This window comes from Heteronotia binoei, chromosome 6 (genome assembly GCF_032191835.1).
Source record: "Heteronotia binoei isolate CCM8104 ecotype False Entrance Well chromosome 6, APGP_CSIRO_Hbin_v1, whole genome shotgun sequence".
Lineage (NCBI taxonomy): Eukaryota > Metazoa > Chordata > Lepidosauria > Squamata > Gekkonidae > Heteronotia > Heteronotia binoei.
In genome coordinates this window covers 101,216,625-101,237,989 of record NC_083228.1, presented here as the reverse complement: position 1 = coordinate 101,237,989, position 21,365 = coordinate 101,216,625, and the positions used below count along the sequence as shown (strand labels likewise).

Below are 21,365 nucleotides of genomic sequence, written 5' to 3'. Positions count from 1 at the left end.
ACCATTTCCAGCTGCAGATGAAGGATCACATTTTTCAGTTTTCCCTTACAAAAATAAAAACACCACCCTGTAAACAGAAACTAACTAGTTTCTGTACCTTTCTCCCAGAAGTGCTATGTTTTCCATTTGCAAGTTATATCTTTGAGATGGAGAGCCATGGCTTGCTTTCCAATGAGATGAGGGGACATAATGGCATCAGACAGTGGATTTTAAGAGGTAAGCCTTTGCCTTGCCCTCATCACTTCCATGACTTCTAACTACCCCTAACCTCTATGCCCTATGTTGAAAGATGCCTGGGAAATAAGGAGGGAAGGACCTTTGTCTGATTCAATTTTTAGGCAGTTTCATGTGCTGTGGTGGGAAAAGGAAGGTGACAAAAGGTGGTGGGTGGAGACAGCAGGTCACTGTAAGGAGCATTAAAAATGACTCCCTCCCATCTTCTGAACAGATATAGTAGACCTTTTCATTTGTGGTAGGATTCCATTCCTGGGTGTGAATGGTGAAATCCACCCAGTAGCCTCCCAGTAGCAAAACAACATTTCCCACAAAATTTAATGATGTAATGATAATGAATGATAACAGTGTGGTGGGAGTAAAAACAGGCTGCAGACAAGAACACATGACTGGGCGACCAACAAGTGAAATCACAAGTCACAAATCCACAAACAGCAACTATCTACTGTACAGTCTACTTCTCTACTACCTCAGTCTAACTAGGCCTAACTACAAAGCACGCTGAAAGCCCATCCTCTTTCTCCATTCCCATTTCTTCAACATAAACACTTGATGCAACACGATATCTCCATGCAGATGCTTCTTCCAAGCAGTAACACAGTATAACCAGCCCTTGCTATGTGACTGAAATCTACTGAAGGTTTCTCACCAGGTCTTCCAGGCTGCCCTTTAGGTCCCCGGGATCCTGGGTAGCCATTATTTCCTTTTTCACCAGGCATCTCATTGTAATACTCTGTCTTAAAAAAGAGAGACAGCAAAAGATAGAAGAAAAGGGAGAGAAATAGTAACAATGAAGAAAAAAGGACAGCCACCAGAAACAAGTGCTTGATACTGTTGAATTGTTATTGTGTGACAGCCAGCACCAGCACTAGGGCTTCCAGCACCACAGGCAAGGGGCATGCACCACATGCCCCACTCAGCCTCCTCTGGACTCAGAGTGGGCTGGGCAGGGTGCATAGTGCGTTTGCTCAGCTCACAGGCATTTGGAACTGCTCCAAATGCCTGCAAGCCCAGCAAACATGCCATGCGCCCTGCCCGGCCCCTTGGAGGGAGCTGGGTGGGGTATGAGGCATGTTTGCTCACATTGGAGGTATTTGGAGCTGCTTCAAATGCCTCCTAGGTAAGTGGGGACAGCGCAAGCAGGGAGAGGGAGGGGGCACCTGCCCCCAGCCCATCATCCAGGTGGTGCCCTAGGCGACTGCCTACCTGGTCTACTCCTATGTGCTGGCCCTGTGACAGCTTCCCAATAACTTTCAGAATTCGGCTTACTGCATGTCTTGGAACAACATTCATTGCTTCCGACCCTTTAATTGTTTACAAACCAAACCATAACTTGCCCTTTGCCTGCACTGGACTGTGAATATTGACTCTGCTCTCATGGAAATGAAAGCCAATTATCCTGTATTTTGAAACCTGAGCACTTTGGGCTTGGTCTCTTCTGGACACTCACAGAAGAGTTTCTTGGGCAAGGAAAAGCAAATGAAATATATGCCATCTTTTAAATACATTTTAGCTGTATATGTCTGAAAATGAGGCAGTTATTAACACAATTAATATTGGAGGATATGTTCTCCTAATTTTGAAATATAAGCTGCTATATCAAAGTAGACATAATTTGCACTTACTGGACCTTGAATTCCTTGATGGCCAACTTCACCTTTACTCCCCTGTATTAAAACAACAATAACAACCCCAAAACTGTTCAGAGTGAAATAAATTTTAGTAACAAATTGTTAATCTAAAGCAATAAGAATCAGTAAAGCATATCTGTTTCTCTTCAGATCAGGATTATTAGCACAGGGCTTGTTCATATTGTGGCAAACCATGGGATGGCATTGTATCTGCAATCTATTTATAGACAATGAATTGTTTAGCAAAGCTCATTTAATTGTTAGTGGATATTTTAAACAAACCTGATAAACCTAAAAAATCCAGCTTTCCCAAGGATTTTTCAATTGGGGTGGGCAAAACTTTTAAAAACAATGATTGTAAATTGACTTTTCCCTTTACATTATTGTGAATACAACCAACCCTGTATGTCAGGGATCAGGGAGAAGATTCCACACCAGAGTGTGCACCTTTGCAGCAGGCCTGTGCCACATCTTTATCCGTAATAATTAAGCTAGAGGTCCCCAGTGTAGTGCCCATGGGTGCTACAGCACCTGCTGCCACCTTTCTTGGTTCCCACCAAATGCTTTAGAAGGTGGATGTAGGCAGGTGAGACTTTTATCCAGCAGGACTTCTAACTGGCCAATAAAGATCTGATTGTCTATGAAGATTAAAATAACATTATTTAGCAGCTTCCACCATACTGTTTGTTCTATTCTCTTTTACTCTTCTTTATATTGTATTGTATCTGCCTCTTCTCCTCTGCACTTGGGCTTCCACGGTGTTTGGCTCCATCTCCTGCAGGAGTCATTTTGAGGCTGCACCCACCACTCTGTGTCAGAATTCCAAAGGTGTCCACAGGCTCAAAAAGGTTAGGGATCCCTGAATTAGGCAATGGTAGTCTGTCAGAAACTCTGGTATTCAAACAAGGGTTGGCTAGCACCAAAGCTCGCCATCACTATTGCCATAAAAAAGTTTTTAGCATAAGGTGAATTATACCTCTGCTTTGATTGGCTGCTCACTACATTCCCAGACTGTAACACTCCCTTTGACTGCCTCACATCTATAAGTGACCCTAGGGTGGAGGGGATATTCACAGACTGTCTAAGTGTCTGCTGGGATCCAGTTCTGATCATTTCCTAGATCTGGGATCCAGTTCTGATCATGTCCTCCCTACTGTCTTTGTATTCTCATTCCTTAAACATAGCTACATATCTTTAAACACGATGTCCTTTGTACCATCCTGACAAAGCCATAATCACAATGATTTAGCTCTCTTAGCATAAACATGCATTTGTTTTGGACAGGGATTATTTTGCAGAAAAGTAGGCGGTGGAGCTCATCCAGGGATTGTTATACAGCTGCACATACTATTCAATGGACAAGGAGGTGGAACTCTCAGAAAGGTTCAGGAGCTGTACTCCTGAGAGTTCCCACTGAATCTGAGGCCTGGTTTTGGATGCAGAACTCTGTTTTTATTGTTTCCAGTTTTCTGGTTTCCATTTGTTACCATGTAACTTTTCCAGAACAGCTTGAATAGCCCAATTTAGCCTGAGTTTATCAGAACTTGGAAACTTAGCAGGCCTGGCCATGGTTAGTACTTGGATGAGAGACCATCAAGGAAGGCTTGGGGTTGTTATACAGAGGAAGGCAATGGCTAACCACCTCTGCTTGTCACTTGCCTGGAAAGACCTGGGGGGGGGGTCACCATGAGTTGCTTGCAACTAAAAGCATCTTCAACTATTATAAAGACTCAGTTCTCACAAGTACTTCCCTACATCTATTCTTGTGGCCTTTCTGCCTTTCACAGTTCTTGCAAATTACCTGTTTTATAAACTCTGAAATGAGAAACCATTTCCTTTCATAGGACAAGTATAGAATTTATTAGTAAACCTAACTTTTTGTTGTTACATTGTTTTCTAAAATTCTTGTTGAAGGTCGATGAGCTTTGGAAAACTGAAATATATATTTTTTTAGATAGTTAAATAGGTTATATAATATTGTACTAGAAATATACTCATTGTTAGAATTTGTATTTCCTTTTGTTTATTTACAAGTTACTAGGCAGTGATGTGAACAGATAAGCAAACCATTGCAAGAACAACAGTTTGGGTTTCTTTGTTTTACCTTTAATCCAACCTTTCCAGGCAATCCTGGCGAACCTTGGTCACCTTTTGCTCCCTGCAGAAATATAACTGGTTTAATATTTATTTATTTCATAGACAACTTAAAATACTTGGTATGTGCCATTCAAGGGTTCTGCTTTTATCTGAAACAATACTTAATCTGGAAATGTTACACTGATCATATGCCTACCCTGCTGCCTACTTACTCTTCTCCCACTTGCTCAATTGCAAGCACTCTGGCATCGTTTTCTTTTTTAAGCAAGGAGACATTCAGAGCTAGAATTCATCCCTCACAGTCTGAAGTAGTATAGTCCATTCTATTGCTGCAGAGCTCTGCCACATCATTACATTACATTATACATTTTCACATCCTGGATGTGTGAACTATACTTTGGCTTGTGAGAAGAGGCTTTTCTGCCCTGTACTGCCTCTTTCTCCGACCCTGTATTGAGACACCATCCAGTGATGATGGAGAATAAGATACAGAACTAGCACCCAAAGGTCTTTCCAAGCCTTGAACTGTCATGATCACCACTACACTTTTACTTGTTTGTTTCCTCCGGACTGTCATTCTTCCCTTCTCCATTTTGCCCTCACAATAACCCTTTGACATAGGCTGGGCTGAGATAGTAGGACTGGCCCTAGCTTCACTCATTGAGTTTCATGGGAAACAGGTCTTTGAATCTTGGTCCAGCACTCTAACCATTAAACAACACATCATTAGACAGGACATCACTGAATGATACAAAACAACTTTTAAAAGTTCTGGTTACCAGTATGCCAGGTGGACCAGAGGTGCCATCCTTCCCAGGCTTACCCTAATTTAAAAAATCAAATAAAAAGAATAAGAACAACACCAAAAATACATGCCTATGATAGTTACTACTGAACAAAACAGAAAAATAATGTAAATAGTTCTTCCAATAAACAACGTATAATTATAGTAAAGTATGATTTAATAAAGTTGAATAAAATTAACTATGTATTTGTTTGAGACATTTTATACTGCTGTTCAACCAGTTCTTAAAAGCATATGAAGATGACAACAACAACATGCTATGACATCAAAGCAGTAAGATTAGAATGTTAATCAACAGCTTCATAAGAGGAGAACAGATCAGCAAAGAGTAGGTACAAATTGCCCAGCATCAGCATTCCAGTTTGTCAGCCAGATGAAACAAAACAGCACAATGAAAAAATTAACTCTTTATTCTTCTCCCTAAAGAAGACAGGGTGTGCACCAACCTCTCAGGATAGATGGAATTTCACAAGTTATGAATCACCACTAAAACAAATCATCTAACTCTACCAGCCTTACAAATAGGTATGAACTTTCCCAATATTGCTTTGATAATAATAAATGTATTTAAATGTAAGCTTGACATTTTCTGGGTCTAGTTACATTTCTACAACAATACTGAGTAGCTTTAAAAATAAATAACTCTGTCCACAAAAAAGGTTTACTCACCGTGGAGCCTGAGTCTCCTGTGTCTCCCTTTTCACTTTGAAAATCACCAGGTAAACCCTAAAATTAAGAGCCACCAAATCAATTTCATTCTGCATCAAACACACAACTTGCTCTTCTTGTAATATTTTTACTTCTAAAGTAACACCTTAAAATTGTCATCAGTACACAGTAACTAAAGTTGATGCTGTGTAGTATAAGTCCATAATGCTTCAGGTTCTTGATCCCCCTCCCCCAAATTTAGAGTTTGAATAATTCTGGATTTTAAGTAACAAAGTTTCAGTCTTATAAAACATTCATAAAATGCTTCCCAGCCCAAATTCATTGATGGTCTCTCTTTCTGCACACCCTCCTTTTCAGTTGAGTTCTATACTCTCATCTGTAGTACTACAACTGTCAGGGCCAAACTACATGTTACATTATCTTCAAGTTCTGCCTGGCTGTGTCTTTCAGATATGTGCTGCAGTTTTCATGCTCAGAATTCAATTCCCGGGCATGTGGGGCCTGGTTTGGGGCTGGACTATGGCACACAGGGAGAGAGGACTTAAGCATTTTCCCTGCACCATTTTCCCAACCTGAAAGAGCCCCAGGGTGCTGCTATTCGCCCTGTCAGGGAAATTTACTTGCACTGATGTAGGTTTCCTCAGTGGTGTGAACAGCAGTTCCCAAAACTTAAGTCTTCATTCTCCACACTTCATGGTCCCTATCCTAATCAGGTTCCCCTAAAATTGGGAAGCATGGAATTCCTAGACCTTGCCTATTCACTATACTCTGGATGGTGCTTGTAAACAAGCTGGAGATACAGCGGTGAAATATCAAAGTGACCACTAGAGGGAGTAAAATGGAAAAGGGCCTCCTGCTCCTGCAGTACAGTTACACAAGCAAGGAAATAACATGTGCAGAAAGGCTCTAAACCCTGGAGTGGGCTAGGGCAGTCTAAAACACTAAAAGAACAGAGTTGTCAAAAACACCACACAAACTTACTAATTCTCCTGGTGGTCCAGGAGGTCCCTGAGATCCCTTGTTTCCTTTATCTCCTTTTAATTCCTGTAACAAAAATATTAAAATTGGTGGTAATTTAGTGGATCCAGGAAAAGCAAAACACAGTACACAGTACAAAACACAGTACATAGGCCAAAATGGACCCAATAGTATAATATAAAGGCACAAAGGCATTTTACTTCTTATATTTGCACTAAAGAGCTTCCCATTCCCCAGAAAGAGGGTTGTGTTTTACAACTTCCCTGCTTGTATAGATCAGTTCAGTATACAAAGCGCCAATTTGGAAATTCACAGGAAAAAGTGAATGGTAAGAGCTGGTGTGGTGACATAGTTTGAATGGCATGTTAGATCTTGGGACAAGTGGGTTTGAATCTCTCTTCTGCCCTGAAAGCTCATCGAGGGATCCTGAACCCATCGCATTCTTTCAGTTTAACCTACCTCACAGGGTTGTTGTTATGAGGTTAAAGTGGAAGAAGGGAGAACACTGTGACAAGTTGCTTTGGGTCCCCATTAGGAAAAAGAGTGGATTATAACTTTTAAAAAGACAGTCCTCCATCTTGCTTGCCAACCTGCTAACTGAGAGTTAGTGAGATTAGAGACAACCACTGCTAATCCCAAAATTCACATGAAATACAGAAATAATTTAATGTTGGGAAATCCTATGCTACAGCATTCCTGATTTTCAGGCCTCAGAGCCTTATAACTCTCCCTTCTGTTTCCTGCTGTGCCATGCAGGAATACTGATGGCTTTTTTAAAAAAATCCCAATACCTATTGCAAGTATTTCTGATAAATTACAGTGCAATCCTAAACAGAGCTACATCCTACACCATCATGTTTAAATGGACTTAGAAAGGTATAACTCTGCTCAGGACAGTATTGTTAGTGTTTGTTGTAAATGATTTTTATTGTACTACTACCGTAGTATTTTCAGCTCCAGTAAGTGTTACAATAACAGTTCCTGGTGGTCCAGGGGGCCCCATTAATCCAGTGTCACCCTGTCATTAAAAAGAAAAAAAACTATTGGAGTTAATGAGAACTTCTACTGTATATGATTACAGCAGCTAGAAAGGTATATGCTAAAATAAATAGAGTTTAAGAAAGGTACACATAATAAAACAATGGGAAAATAAGTAGTAAAATACTTTTGGGGGGGCCAAAGCAATAGATAACATGAAAATCAAAGAAGGCTGAAATGAACAAAACAGATTTACTGAAAACTTGTAATTGGTTACAGGAACAGCAGACCACCTCTCCCTCTCTCTGTTCCTGAAGAATTTAATAGAGGATAAAACAGAGGAGGGAAAGGGAAAATGACATATGGGAGGGATAAAAATGTACCAAATAAATAAATTATTATAAGCAACTGATGAACCTGTTCAAGAAACCATGTAACTTTGAAATTTTACAATTAACCCCTTTCACAACATAAGATTGCTTTTGCTCCTTAATAAAGTCCTTGTAGGCAAGTATAACCTAATTTAAACATTCTGTTCAAAATGCTTCTGCAAGATCTAAATATGTACATTGTAACTGTATAATAATGGATTTGCTTAAAATGGAAATGTTCACCATGAGCAGAATTTGGCCATAAACATCTAAAAATGGTTCCTTTATAAATCCAAGAGGGCAGCCGTGCTGGTCCTGCTTTGTTCCCATATAAAGTACATAGGAAAATCTACCATTTTCTAGCACAGAGACTGTTCAGCAGATTTGAATCAGCTGGGTGGTGTTTTAATCTCATTAATGCAAATATATATCAAATGCATTCTTATTTAATTTAAGCAAGGAATGTCCATTGGTCTCAGAATGTAGATTCAAAGGCTTCCTTCTTACTCTAGAACAGCCAGATGTGTAGGCCTTGGTGCTCTTTGAAATCACAGATATCTATGCTCCATCAGCTGAATCAATAATATTATGACATTTAGGCAGTTGATTTGCAAGAAGAACATACTGTGCCATCCTAAGCAGAGTTACACTGTTTTAGGCCCTTGACATCATTGGATTTATATGGGTGTTACTCTGCTTAGGATGGCCCTGAAAAAGACACTGCTGTGATATCAGATGGCCTGCGCAGAATTCAAATGAAATAACTGATTCAGATTTTCAGAGACTAATTTATACCAAATAAAATTTGAATAATGCCACAGAAGAAGCACAATGCCAGAAAGTACCCACCCCACCCACCTCACAGGGTGTCTGTTGTGAGGGAGGAAGGTAAAGGAGATTGTGAGCCACTCTGAGACTCTTCGGAGTGGAGGGCGGGATATAAATCCAGTATCTTCTTCTTCATCATCTACTGCAGGGTATGGCTCAAGCCCATAACAATGGAGGTCTGTGGGGCATTGCCCCTTGACTTCCAGGCAGGGGCACAGCCTGTTTGGGGTTTTTTTGCCATGGCTGAGCAGTAAAGCATCATCAGTGGCAGCCAGAGCTGAGCAGGGCACAGTGCACTGAGGCAGTAAAAGCAGTAGGCAGAGAAGAGGTGTGTGGAATGGGCTGGGAAGGGGGGGATAGATGGAGCTGCTGACTGCAAAGTGCTGGGCTGGGGAAGAGGGAGATGGAAGGAAACCTCCCTGCTTGCATGCAACATGCAGTCGCTTCCTGATGCCAAAGTTTTAGGGTTGGCTGCCTTGACTTGGCCACTTTCAGAGCCTCCAGCTTTTGCCCCCTATCCCAGAAAGCTTCTGAGAGGCTGCAGACTCCACAGTGGATGGGAAAGGGTGCCCCTTGACTTTTTAAAAAGACCCCTGACTTCTAAATTCCTGGTTAAGCCCCCGGTGTGGCTACAACTCATCAACTTGCAAGCTCTCAGTGGCCAGCAAAACAAAAAGAAATCACATTCATATATAGTTACCTTTTTACCTTTCTCTCCAATGACTTTAACACCCATGAGACCCTGCAAAAGAAATACAAATGTGTACTTATTTTCTTTCTCCAAACCACACAACAGAGGTAATTCAAAATTGGTCAATCATATCAAATTAAAAAAAAATACCTTGGGTCCTGGCAATCCTGGTTTTCCTTGTTCTCCCTAAGAAGCAAAAAACAAGCAATAACGCAGATTAAAAGCATTCAGTCCTTTACCTGAACTTTATTATGTTCCATTGGCAGTGAGGTGCTCTACATCTACAATTTACTTCAAGCATGATAATCAGGAGGGATCACTTGCAGATGCAAAACTACATAAAATGTATTTTTAAACACTGATAATAAACAATTTAATAAGCAAATAAAATCTTGTCAGTTATTGCTGTATCATAATCTGGGACTATTTTGTCCTAGTCTTTTCAGCAGTTGACTTTTCAACAGTGCTATGAAGGCTGTCGTGTCATAGAAACTTTTTAAATAATCCCAGTCTTTAATCAACAAATAAATTCAGGTTGTCTTCTTACTAGAAATCCTGGAGGGCCCTCACTTCCAGCTTCACCTGGTAATCCTCGAGGTCCTGGCTCACCCTTCACATCAAATCAAGAAATACAAAATAATTTTAAATTCTTGCACAATTTTGCAAATACAAAACAGAGCTTTACTTGAGTGTGCATCTTGTATTCCTCCCATTTATTTGTATATTTAGGATACTTCTAGTCTTCCTTTTGGCATATACTTATGATTCATAATATAAGACCAATTACTGCATCATAAGACAATGGGCAAAGAATAGTTACTGGGGAATGGCTAGCTCACTACAGAAAATAACTGCCCTGCTTTGTATGCATTGTTCAACTTGCTTTGCTAGTTCATCATTAGATGGGAATGATCCATGTCCACTCGAATGGGATCGTTTACTCTTTTGCATGGACCAATTTTTTTTGCACACATAATAGATATATATTTGATAGCTTGATCATTTAAGGAAGAGAGACAGAGACACCACAAAATCCAACAGTATCCATTGGACACAAGGGTCAAGCCAGCTAGCAGAAAGACCATTAATGGATAGAAAGACCTATCAATGGATTTTGTCACACCTTTAAGATTGGTCCATAGAGGGTTGGGTGCTGGGGATGGAGCAGAGGAGCAGGTGGCAAAGCCCAGGCCAGAGGGACCTGGTTTTGTGGGTCATGTCTAACAATCTGGACATCTTTGTGGGTAACACCACTCTGATTGATGAAGAAGTCTATCAGCTCTGGCAGGATGGGTACTCAGTGAATGACGCTTTGATGGTCTGCCTGCGCAGTGGAATCCTGGAGCAAATGGGAGCTACAGTATCGTGCACCAGGGGGGAAGGTTTCTGTGTTTAAAGAATTGGAAGTCAATTTCAAGAATCTCTTTTGGATGCTGATCAACATTGCTTTGAAGCTTATCCGCAGCGAAGATGTATGGGACCTCTTTTGTCGATCTGGTGGAGAAGTCTGTGAAACCCTTTCAGTCAGACAAGTGGAGCCTGAATGATGTGTGCCTCTTCCTGATGCAGTACACTGTTTGGGCTCACTGGCTAGATGCTTTCAGGCACCAAGCTCTTTGATACATGGGCATATTCAGAGACATACCATGACTGACTAGCTGTGGATAGGTTTTGCTTGCAATTTCCCCTCAGGGAAGAGATGAGTTCTTGGCTAAAGAGTGTACAAGCTCAGCTGGCATGGGTCTCATCGCTGGCTGCATCTCTATCTCTTTCTCTCTCTCCCCCCCACTCAGTCTTCAGAGTAAGGGGCTAAAACGAATTTTTATTAAATAAAAGACTAGTTCTTTTTTTTAATGATTCATAAATTCCCACATGACCAGGTTAGGAAAAGAGCCAATGGGGTATCTGGCCACCATTTTTTCCAGTTATCTGTAAAAAGACACCTAGCCATCATTCGTATTCTATTCTTGACTACTGTTGAAGAATTGAGGGGATGAATCCTGCATTTTCCAGACCTGCAACATGGTATTTTCGACTGATATCCAATTAATTGATTTTAATGCTTTTATTTCAACCCCCCAACCTTCCTACTTCTTGTATCCAACTCAACTTAATTTGATTTTATAGATGTTTCATTTTATATTGAGCTGCCTACACAATCCCTGCAGACTATCCAGCATTGTTAACTCAGGCATGTAAAGGAAGGATTAATTTGATGCCCTTGGTTACTTCTCATTTCCTTTATCCATCTGGCACATTCACAGTTCTCCTGAGTCTTGAATGATCAGGAAACGGTGAAGCAAGGGACACCTTTTGATTTAAGGCACCCTATGATTGGCAGCAGACCTCCTTTATTTCACAAAGTCTTCAAAGTTTCTGTCCCTACATTCCAACCAAGAAATCTCTCCTGAGGTCTCCACTATATTTGTTTAGCCTTTAAGGTATCCCAAGGTTATTTTATTCTTAAGTATTATGTCTGGGGCAACAGCTTACCTGAGAGCCAGGCATTCCTGGAAGTCCAGAATCACCTTTAGCTCTGTCACCCTCATCATATCCATTAGCAGGACATCCCTTGACAATTTAATTAGAAAAAGTGGATTAGTCCAATGTATTATATTTTGTGTTATTCCATGTCTTCGAACAATGGATCATTAGTCCAGCATACTTGGCTACATCTGATGAATGCCCAGACGGTATCAAATAACCCTAATTACACCTGAAAACATAACATAAGTTAACATGATGCATTAATGGTGGCTGCGAAGGAGGGTTAAGAATGGATCTTGCAATAAGAAAAGGAACAATAGAAATTAAAATGAATAATTGAAAGCAACAATAACAGTAGATCAAAATAAACTAGTAAAAACACTAATTGTAGGCTTAGCAGCAATACCACAGACTTTTAGTCACCTTGACTTGCTTGCTACCTAAAGAGCAGATTTGGGGAGTGCAGTGGACTTAGGAGGAAACTCAACAATCCTGGAACCAATGCAAGAGGGCCCTGCAGCCTAATACCATGAGACCTCCAAAGATATTAGAAAAAACTATTTGAAAGCAGTCTTTTAATGTATGTGTGGGGTTTTAAAAGTTGACTAGCACTTTCATCTGGACCTGAAAAAGCACCTGCAAGTGAGTGGTTGTTTATACTTTACAGCAGGCCTTGAATTCAGCAGGAGTTCACATGAGCACAGCTCCTGAACCTTTCTGTCGGTTCCCCCTCCTCCTACCTACCTTGTCCATTGAATAGCAGCTGCATAACAATCCCTGGATGAGCTCCACCACCTATTTACAAAACAACCCCTGTTTTACAGAGTCAGTGCACTGCCTGCTTGGAGCACTGAATCGTCAAACAGAGGTTACATGAGAGGAGGTGAGTGGTTTGCACTCATCACCAATTCTTTGACTTGTATCAGTGCTTTCTGGGTCCTGGGAAGGTTGCAGAGGTGCTGTTTCTGGAGCCCATCCTGAAACCTGCAAGAAAGGGGTCTAGACCCACCCATTCCCACATCCACTCCAGGAAAGCATCAGATGAAGATGTTTATCTAGCAAAAGACTTGAACCAGCCCTGATGCTCCAAATGGCCTGTTCTGGTCAGAACCCCATCAACCCTGTTCTGAATCATTCTGAACTGTTACTGATTTACAAACTTACCCTCTCTCCTTTGATGCCTTTAGGACCCTAGGAGACAAAAAGACAAAAGCCACACTACTATAAATGTATGAAATCTAACAGCAGTAACTTAACAAGGCAGCTTTTAAGGTGGAGAGCCTCATGTGGAAGGAAGGTGTTCAAAACTTCAAAGTACTTATGCTATGGAAGTTAAGTGGACAGTTACAAAAAATGTAGACAAAGAGCAACAGATCTCATTCTTAAAATTGAAATGATCCAAATAAAGAATTATTTGACAATCTGTAACACAATCCCCTGTCTTTTCATCTGTTTAAACCTTGGTGGTATTATAATCAAGACCACACTGTTAAACTTGACCATTAAATATGGAAACTTACTGGTAACCCTGGATGTCCTCCTGGCCCCGGAAGCCCTGGGAATCCCTGTTCACCCTGGAAAATAAAGAGGCAATAAGAGGCAGACTGGCAGAGAAAGGAAGAACAGCAATAGGCCCTTAGAAATTCCTGACTCCACAGGCATGGCTTCTTTTGATTTTACAAGCTCTGGCGCTGGTGTGTCACAGGCTGAGATATTAACAACCATGTGGGTTACCTGAAGGCCACCAAGTGGCTGGTTTTGTTCCTACCTTGGTTCCATTACATCCTGGTATTCCTGGCCATCCTGGCAGACCAATATTTCCCGGTTCACCCTAAAAGCAGTTACAACATTGCCAAATTGACCATTATTGCAAATTAAGAACTCATAAATGACTTTTGATTATTAGCAAAAATACATATCAACAAAACACTGATATCAACAACTGTTTTTAAGTTTTATAAAATTAACAAAGATAAAGTGGTTGATGTAAAAAATAGATTATAAATTTGTTCAACAAAGATTTATTTTACTTACTGGAAGACCTGGAGGACCTGAATAACCTGGTATTCCTGGCATTCCCTAACATTAAGAACAGGGAAGAAAGAGCAGTCACATAGTTGCGCTTAATGAAATAAAACTATTTTAATAACCTAAAATAAAACATTTTTATGAAACTGAAGACAGTGGACTTAGAAAGATTTAACTTTTCTTGGGACTGCATTGTCAGTTGTTCAACATTCCAAAGTACATTGTTTGCTGATTCTAATATGAATGCAGTAATGTCTGGCAAAGCAACATATTCTTAAGATAGATAGCAAATATACAAAACATGAAAACTCTCATCCCAAGAACTTAATGCATCTCCAGTTCAGATTCAGGACACTGTTCAAGCAAGTTTTAGATTTTTATGTAAACCAATGACCAATGTACCCTAGATACATGGGAAAATATTGCATTGTAAATTAACCAAAGGAGATCCCAAAATGACTTTGATTAATATTGAATAAGCTCTATGAGCAATGCCTGTTAAGAGCAGCCATAGAATGAGAGGTGGGTAAATTAGCTTTCTCAAACCACTGGACATCTACTGAATTCTGACAGGGTAGATTTTGGAGTGGGAGTCAGATTTATAAATTGTTTTCCCCACCTGCAATTCCCTTTGGGCCCCCAATATATTGTTAGTATATTATTAAGCAAAATACCAACCCTTGAGCCTTTAGATCCAGGAGAGCCTACTAGCCCTGGAAAACCCTGGGAAGCAAAAGGAGAGCTACAGTCAGCAAAACTAAAACTTAATCTTTCTTCATGGGGTTCAAGAAGGTGATTTCTTTCTTCTTCTGTGGTTCTGTTTCTGTTGCAGTTTAGAGGCTAATCCAGTCAAATTCACTGACATATTGGCTTTCCAAAATGTGTATCTTCTTTTAAGAAAGAGAAATAACAGGTATAACAAAATTACAAAAAAAAAGTAACAAAGAAAACATTTTATTTCCAGTAAAAATCCAAAGCAATAATCTGACACCTACTCACTAGGGCTAAAATATGGCAACAGGAGAAAGATTATACTTCAATGAGAGAATACAGTTTTCACAGAAAAGTGGCAGCCCATATTTTCAACTATGGAATAGCTTTCTAATTATCATTCAATTCTAATTTCTAATTCATTTCATCTCATCCTAATATGTTGAACAGTCAAATATTTAATTAACTCATAAACCAACTCTTCTAAGTCTGGGATTTGAGATATTTGTTGATTTATTAACTGCATCAATTGTAAGACTGCAATACTAGCTGGCATTTACCATGAGGTAATATCCCCTAACCTGCGTGGGGGGAATGCTGGATGTGTTGGTAAATGAACTCTATGAGGCTGAGAAAAATGTAATCCTACAAAGTGCCAAGACTGAAATTTCATTGGAATAGACTACTTAACACAAAGAAAAAAAAATATCCCATACTTAAACATTTCTAATTTTCACTTATTTCACTGGGACAGTAAACTATACTCTTAAAATATAACATGTTGGAAGCAAGTGAGCTTTAAAACGCTTAATTTGTACTGTGCTGTGTTCAGATTTAACTAATATCTTCTTGTTGTTGCTGTTGTTAAATAATAAACAGTACTATTATAAATAGAAAATGGACAATAAAAGTATATGCAGGTTTTGTGAGTCTGACAAAGGCTCAAATTTAAGTTTCTGAAAATAATATGAATCTATCCTAAATATGCTCATTTTACTTTTTTGTTTAATTATACTTTAAACCTAAATATGTTCATTTTACATTAAACTACAAGTTTAGAATGTGTTATTTTTTCAACAAAGTTACTTGTGATTTCATAATTGTAAACACACACACAGTAACACATACAAATATAGATATAAAGTTCTAAGTACCTTAGGTCCTTGTGGCCCTGGGGGGCCTTCTGGGCCAGGGAAACCAATATGGCCAGGTGGACCAAGGAAACCGGGAAAGCCCCTTTCACCCTGTAAAAAGTAATTTGACATATATATATATATATATGCATGCCACGTTTTCTGAAAACTTACTGCAGATGTTGTATCTTGGAATAGAAAGGGTTAAAAGAGATTCCTAAAAAAAAAAATGCAAGCATCCTGCTCCACTACTGTACTACCTTGGTTGTAGCCCCTTGTGATGTGGGTGGGAAGAAAGTAGCAGGAGGATGGCCAGCTGTTAGACTGAAAAACTGAGATCTGAATGTCTGTTAAAATTCTTTTTAGAAAACTTGTCATTGTAATACAATAACAGAAACTATGGTTATGGTGTAAACCAGAGGACTTTTTTTCAGGGTCTGTAAATTAATAACCATACAGTATCAGAACACTGGCTAGTCCTAATAAGCCTTTGCTTTCCCCATATTATGCTATTCCGGCATATGCCACTGGAGGGGGTACAGTACTGTAAATTTTGTTAGCCATTATAATTTCACAGAAGAAAGAAACATGTATGGATTTAAGAGGACGACATCTGTATATTCTGGTGCCTTTCATATACACCTAAGTACACATGGAATTCTGAACTGGGGCCACCATCTAATACACTATAAGCATATATTTCTGAATAAAAACTGTATAAGTGATAGCAGTTTCTGACACATCATGCTTCCCTGGAATTCCTACTGTAACGTACTCAAACAGGAGACGCGAGTAGGGCAACATTCTTTATTCGGAGCATGTTGCAAGAGAGAGAACACGCGGGCCGGGTCCCGCTTATGTACAAATCCCGGTACAGCCTCCTGGACAGGTCAGGCCAATCCTGACCCGTTAAACTTCCCGCCGCAGCTGGTGATAGGCGGGGATTCCGCGCCCCGCGCTGGAGGTGCCTGGGACCGCCCAGTCGCCTCCGCGCATGGCACGTATGGCTGCAGATACACTACACCCCTCCCCCCCTGGTTAATGCACATAGTCCTTAAGGTACGTGGGAGGTCGGCGCTCCCTGGTGGACCTTCTGGGGAGGTCCGGTGGAGGTGGTGCGGCTTCCGCTGCTGGTGCGTCGGTGGGCCGAGATGTGGCCGGGGGCTGCGGATCTGGTTCCAACGGTATCTCGGCCTCAGTCGGTCCCGGTGCTTCGTGCGGCGGTACAGCCGGTGTTGGGGCCGCGTCCTCTGGTCAGCCCTCGGTGGGCTCCTCCCTGGATCTTGCCCCTTCTGTGTCCGCCGGTTCCTCCGGTAGCATTTGGTGGCGTAGCTGGTCTATGTGCCGCCGTAATACCTGGCCCCCCTCGGTAGATATATCGTAGTGGCGGGACCCTGTTACTCGTAGCACTCGGCCCGCCACCCACTCAGGCTTCCTCGCATAGTTTCGGGCGTATACTGGGTCGCCCGCAAAGAACCCTCTGGCCGCGTCCCTGACCTCGGGACTTCCGCGGGTCTCCGAAGCCCTGTCGGGGTGTAGTCTGTCCAGTCGGGTTATGAGCTTGCGCCCCATGAGGAGCTCGGCCAGACTAACCCCGGTGACCGGGTTGGGGGTGACCCTATTATCGAAAAGGAACGCGGCCAACCTGTGGTCCCAGTCGCCCTGCACGATTCGGCTCAGGGCTTGTTTTGTTGTGCGGACCATCCGCTCTGCCTGGCCGTTAGTGGCCGGGTGAAAGGGGGCAGACCTTATGTGCCTAATCAGATATCTCTGGAGGAACGCCTGGAAGTCGGCCGAGGTGAACGCGGTCCCGTTATCAGAGACTATGGTGTCCGGGATACCGTGTGTGCATAAGACCCTGCGCAGCACTCTGATCGCGGCTGCGGACGAGGTGGACCCTACGGGAATGACCTCCAACCATTTGGTGTAGGTGTCCATGATTATCAGAAAGGTCTGCCCCTGGAATGGCCCCGCGAAATGCAGATGGAGTCTCAACCACGGCTTCCTGGTTGACTCCCACCGTGTAGCGGGGGCGCTGGGAGGTTCGGGCCGCGACTCCTGACATATCCGGCACCTCCGGACCCAGCTCTTGATCTCCCCATCCATCCCCGGCCACCAAACGTAGCTCCTGGCTAGAGCCTTCATGTGGACTATGCCGGGGTGAGTCTCATGTAGGGATTCCAGAACACGCTTTTGCAGCGGGGGGGGGGGGACCACCACCCTACTTCCCCATAAAAGACACCCCTTGTGGGCTGCTAGTTCCTCGCTCCCGGTTTTATACGGCTTGAATTCTTCCCCCATGTTCCCTTCTGGCCACCCCCTCACCACCCAGTCGAGCACACGTGCCAGTGTCTTGTGTTTCTGGGTGGCCCTGGCGACCTCCGCTGCGTGGAGGGGCTGCTCCGGGAGGCTCTCCACCAGCATGACCTGGTGCACAGGGGCGGGGTCTGGACCCACTTCGGGTAGCGGCAAACGGCTGAGCGCGTCCGCGTGGCCCATTGATTTGCCTGCGCGGTGGACCAGTGTGTACATGCATGAATTTAGGAACTGGTTCCACCTCAGTACCCTCTGGGACAGAATTTGTGGGGTTTGGCGGTCCGGCGCAAGCAGACCCAAGAGCGGTTTGTGGTCGGCGGCAATCGTGAACCTCCGCCCATAAAGGTAATAGTTGAACTTGTGTACCCCCGCTACTATGGCCAGAGCCTCTTTATCAATCTGAGCGTAATTGCGCTCTGCCGGCGTTAGCGTGCGGGAGTAATAGGCTACTGGTACCTCCCTCCCGTCCGGGAGTTGGTGCCCCAGGACTGCGCCCACCCCATATGGTGATGCGTCGCAAGCCAGTATGACCGGGAGGCGCTCGTCAAAGTGGTGGAGCACCGCATTTGAGACCAGAGTGTCTTTAACCGCCTGGAACGCGGCGACGGCTTACCCAAGGGGCGTGTTTGTCCAGAAGCCGGTGTAGAGGTTCTGCCAGGGCCACCTTGTGTGGGAGGAACGTGTGATAAAAGTTAAGCAACCCCAAGAAACTTTGGAGTTCTGCTTTGCACGTGGGGGCTGGGGCTTGAACGATGGCTCGTGTTTTCTTCTCCGTCGGGTGAATCCCGGCTGCGTCTACGGCGAACCCCAGGAACTCCACTCGTGGGACGCCCAGTAAGCACTTTTCCCGCTTGACTTTGAGCCCCGCAGCCTGGAACTGGCGGAGCACTTCTCGGAGACAGTTGTTGAATTCCCCAGGGTCGGGAGCGGCGATCAAAACGTCATCGAAAAACAGTTGGACTCCGGGGATTCCTTTAAGGAGAGTGTCCATTATGCTTTGGAAGATCCCCGGAGCCACGCTCACCCCAAACTGTAGTCTCCGCACCCTGAAGGCCCTCCTGTGTGTGACAATGGTTTGGGCCTCCACCGTTTTGTCATCTACCGGGAGCTGTTGGTAGGCCTGTGCCAGGTCCAGCTTCCCGAAGATCTTTGACCCCGCTAGTGCTGCCAGAACGTGGCTTACTACCGGTACGGGGTACGGATTGTCTTGAAGTGCCCTGTTTATGGTGCACTTATAGTCAGCACAGATCCGCACCTCTCCGTTGGGCTTGACCGGTGTGACTATTGGGGTTTCCCACGTGGCGTAGTCTACTGGCTCCACCCCTTGGGCCGTTAGGCGGTCCAATTCAGCCTCTATTTTGGGCTTGAGGGCGAATGGGACCCTTCTGGCTTTGAGCCTGATTGGTCGGACCGTGGGGTCCAGCGGTAGGGAGATGGCCGGCCCCTTGTAGCTCCCCAGGGACCCGTCAAACACGTCGGGGAACTCGTGGCAAACATCCCCAACCCCACTGGTGGATAGGATTTGCCCCACCCCTTCCAGCCGTATTCCCAGGGGTTTGAACCACGCCAGTCCTAACAGGGTGGTCAGCTGGCGCTTGACCACCAGAATGTCCAACGGCCCCCGGAAGGACCCCCGCTCAACATGCACCCGGGCCCACCCCGCGATTTGGACCGGGTTCTTCTGGAAGTCCATTAGAACAAAACCCGCCAGTCTTGTCTGCAACGGCCGCCCGGGACGCAGGTTCCTCAGGGTCTCCTCCGATATGATTGAAATGGAGGAACCCAAGTCCACCTCCATTTGACATGGGCCTCCCTCTATAAGGACCGCCATTTTGATTTTGTTCGGGACGCTTATGGGCAAGTTCAGTACCTGTAGTGACGTGGAGGCCGTGGCGTGGAACTCCACCGACTCTTGGTGGGTGGCCGGCCTCTGATGGCTGGTCCTGGCCCTACAGGCCCTCGCGATGTGTCCAGTCTTCCCGCAGCTCCGGCAGTCCCAGGTCCGGTACTGGCAGTCCCGCCTGTCGTGGTGGTTGCCACAGCTGGCACACTTGGTGGCCGGAGCCCTCTCCGCCGCTGGGGGTCGTTCGGGCGCTCGTGGGCGCTGGAATGCTCGGTTGGGTGGCCCGGCTGGCCGGCGCAGCTGGTGGGCTTCTCCCTCCTCCGGGCGGTCGTGGTCCAGCTCCTCATGGTGCACGGCGTCCGACCGGGCCTTGGGGAAGGTCCTCGCGGTCCTCTCAAACGCCACGGCTTCGCTGAAGGCGCTCTGGAGGTTGAGCTCTTCCTTGGCGAAGAGCTTCTGCTGGAGCCTCTCGTCGCGGAGACCCCACGTGAAGCGATCGGCCAGGGTCTCCTCTAGCTGAGGGAAATTGCAGTTCCTGGCAATCCTGCGGAGGGCCGCCAGGTAATCGGCGGCTGATTCTCCCGCCGCCTGGTCCCTTCTGTGGAACAGGAACCTGCGGGCCACCCGCGAAGGCTGCGGCAAGAAGTGGCTGGTGAGGAGTCTGCTCACTTCCGTGAAGGACTTCTCCGTGAGGCGAGCGGGGGCCGAGAGACCCTTAGCGATCTCGAAGGTGGCCGCCCCACAGACGCTCAGGAGAACGTCCCTCTTCATACTGTCCTTCATGACTTTGTTGGCCCTCAGGTAGCATTCGACCCATTCCAAGTAGGACTCCCAGGCCTCTGGATTCGTGGGGTCGAACTGCTCGTGACCGGTGTTTCCGCCCTGGGTGGCCATGGTGGCGTCGGCGTCGGTCGTGGCCTGGTGGTGCCCTTGGTCTCCGATGTAGCCGATGAGGCTAGAATCCCATCCTCGTCGCCAGTGTAACGTACTCAAACAGGAGACGCGAGTAGGGCAACATTCTTTATTCGGAGTACATTGCAAGAGAGAGAACACGCGGGCCGGGTCCCGCTTATGTACAAATCCTGGTACAGCCTCCTGGACAGGTCAGGCCAATCCTGACCCGTTAAACTTCTCGCCGCAGCTGGTGATAGGCGGGGATTCCACGCCCCGCGCTGGAGGTGCCTGGGACCGCCCAGTCGCCTCCGCGCATGGCGCGTATGGCTGCAGATACACTACACCTACTCTTTCTTTTTCCCTTAGAAATCATTCTCTCCTTCGATTTACAACAAACCAAGTTTGTAAATACTCTTCCAAAGTCCATTTTTATGGGCAGACAAGTTCAGAAATTAAAGAAATTTTCTATTGCAAGTGAAATTTATTTTATTTTAGGGATGTTTTATCTGTGGTAATTAAAAATAAAGCTTTATTTGACAAGGTCTACTGCAAAGAACATAAAAAGTGAGTTAATTTGCCTACCAAACTGTACTTATGAATGCACAAATTAGATTCTTAATTAGACACTTAATTAGATGTTATCTAATAGCTACTTTGGATGGTGGATTCTA

At 44.2% G+C, this 21,365-nt stretch overlaps 1 protein-coding gene across 1 annotated transcript in view; it reads right to left on the bottom strand.

The window, feature by feature from the left end:
* The window catches only part of LOC132574336 (collagen alpha-3(IV) chain-like), a 90,551-nt gene that overhangs the window by 68,482 nt on the left and 704 nt on the right, over window positions 1–21,365 (bottom strand). Inside the window, exons 3-17 of the mRNA XM_060242698.1 lie at window positions 13,804–13,848; window positions 13,538–13,600; window positions 13,290–13,343; window positions 12,934–12,960; window positions 11,776–11,853; window positions 9,830–9,892; window positions 9,433–9,468; window positions 9,292–9,333; window positions 7,355–7,432; window positions 6,418–6,480; window positions 5,437–5,493; window positions 4,742–4,786; window positions 3,970–4,023; window positions 1,860–1,901; window positions 884–971 (exon numbers count right to left, since the gene is read on the bottom strand). Of these exons, the coding sequence (XP_060098681.1) occupies window positions 884–971; window positions 1,860–1,901; window positions 3,970–4,023; window positions 4,742–4,786; window positions 5,437–5,493; window positions 6,418–6,480; window positions 7,355–7,432; window positions 9,292–9,333; window positions 9,433–9,468; window positions 9,830–9,892; window positions 11,776–11,853; window positions 12,934–12,960; window positions 13,290–13,343; window positions 13,538–13,600; window positions 13,804–13,848 (835 nt within the window). The remainder of the gene's footprint in view (window positions 1–883; window positions 972–1,859; window positions 1,902–3,969; window positions 4,024–4,741; window positions 4,787–5,436; window positions 5,494–6,417; window positions 6,481–7,354; window positions 7,433–9,291; window positions 9,334–9,432; window positions 9,469–9,829; window positions 9,893–11,775; window positions 11,854–12,933; window positions 12,961–13,289; window positions 13,344–13,537; window positions 13,601–13,803; window positions 13,849–21,365) is intronic.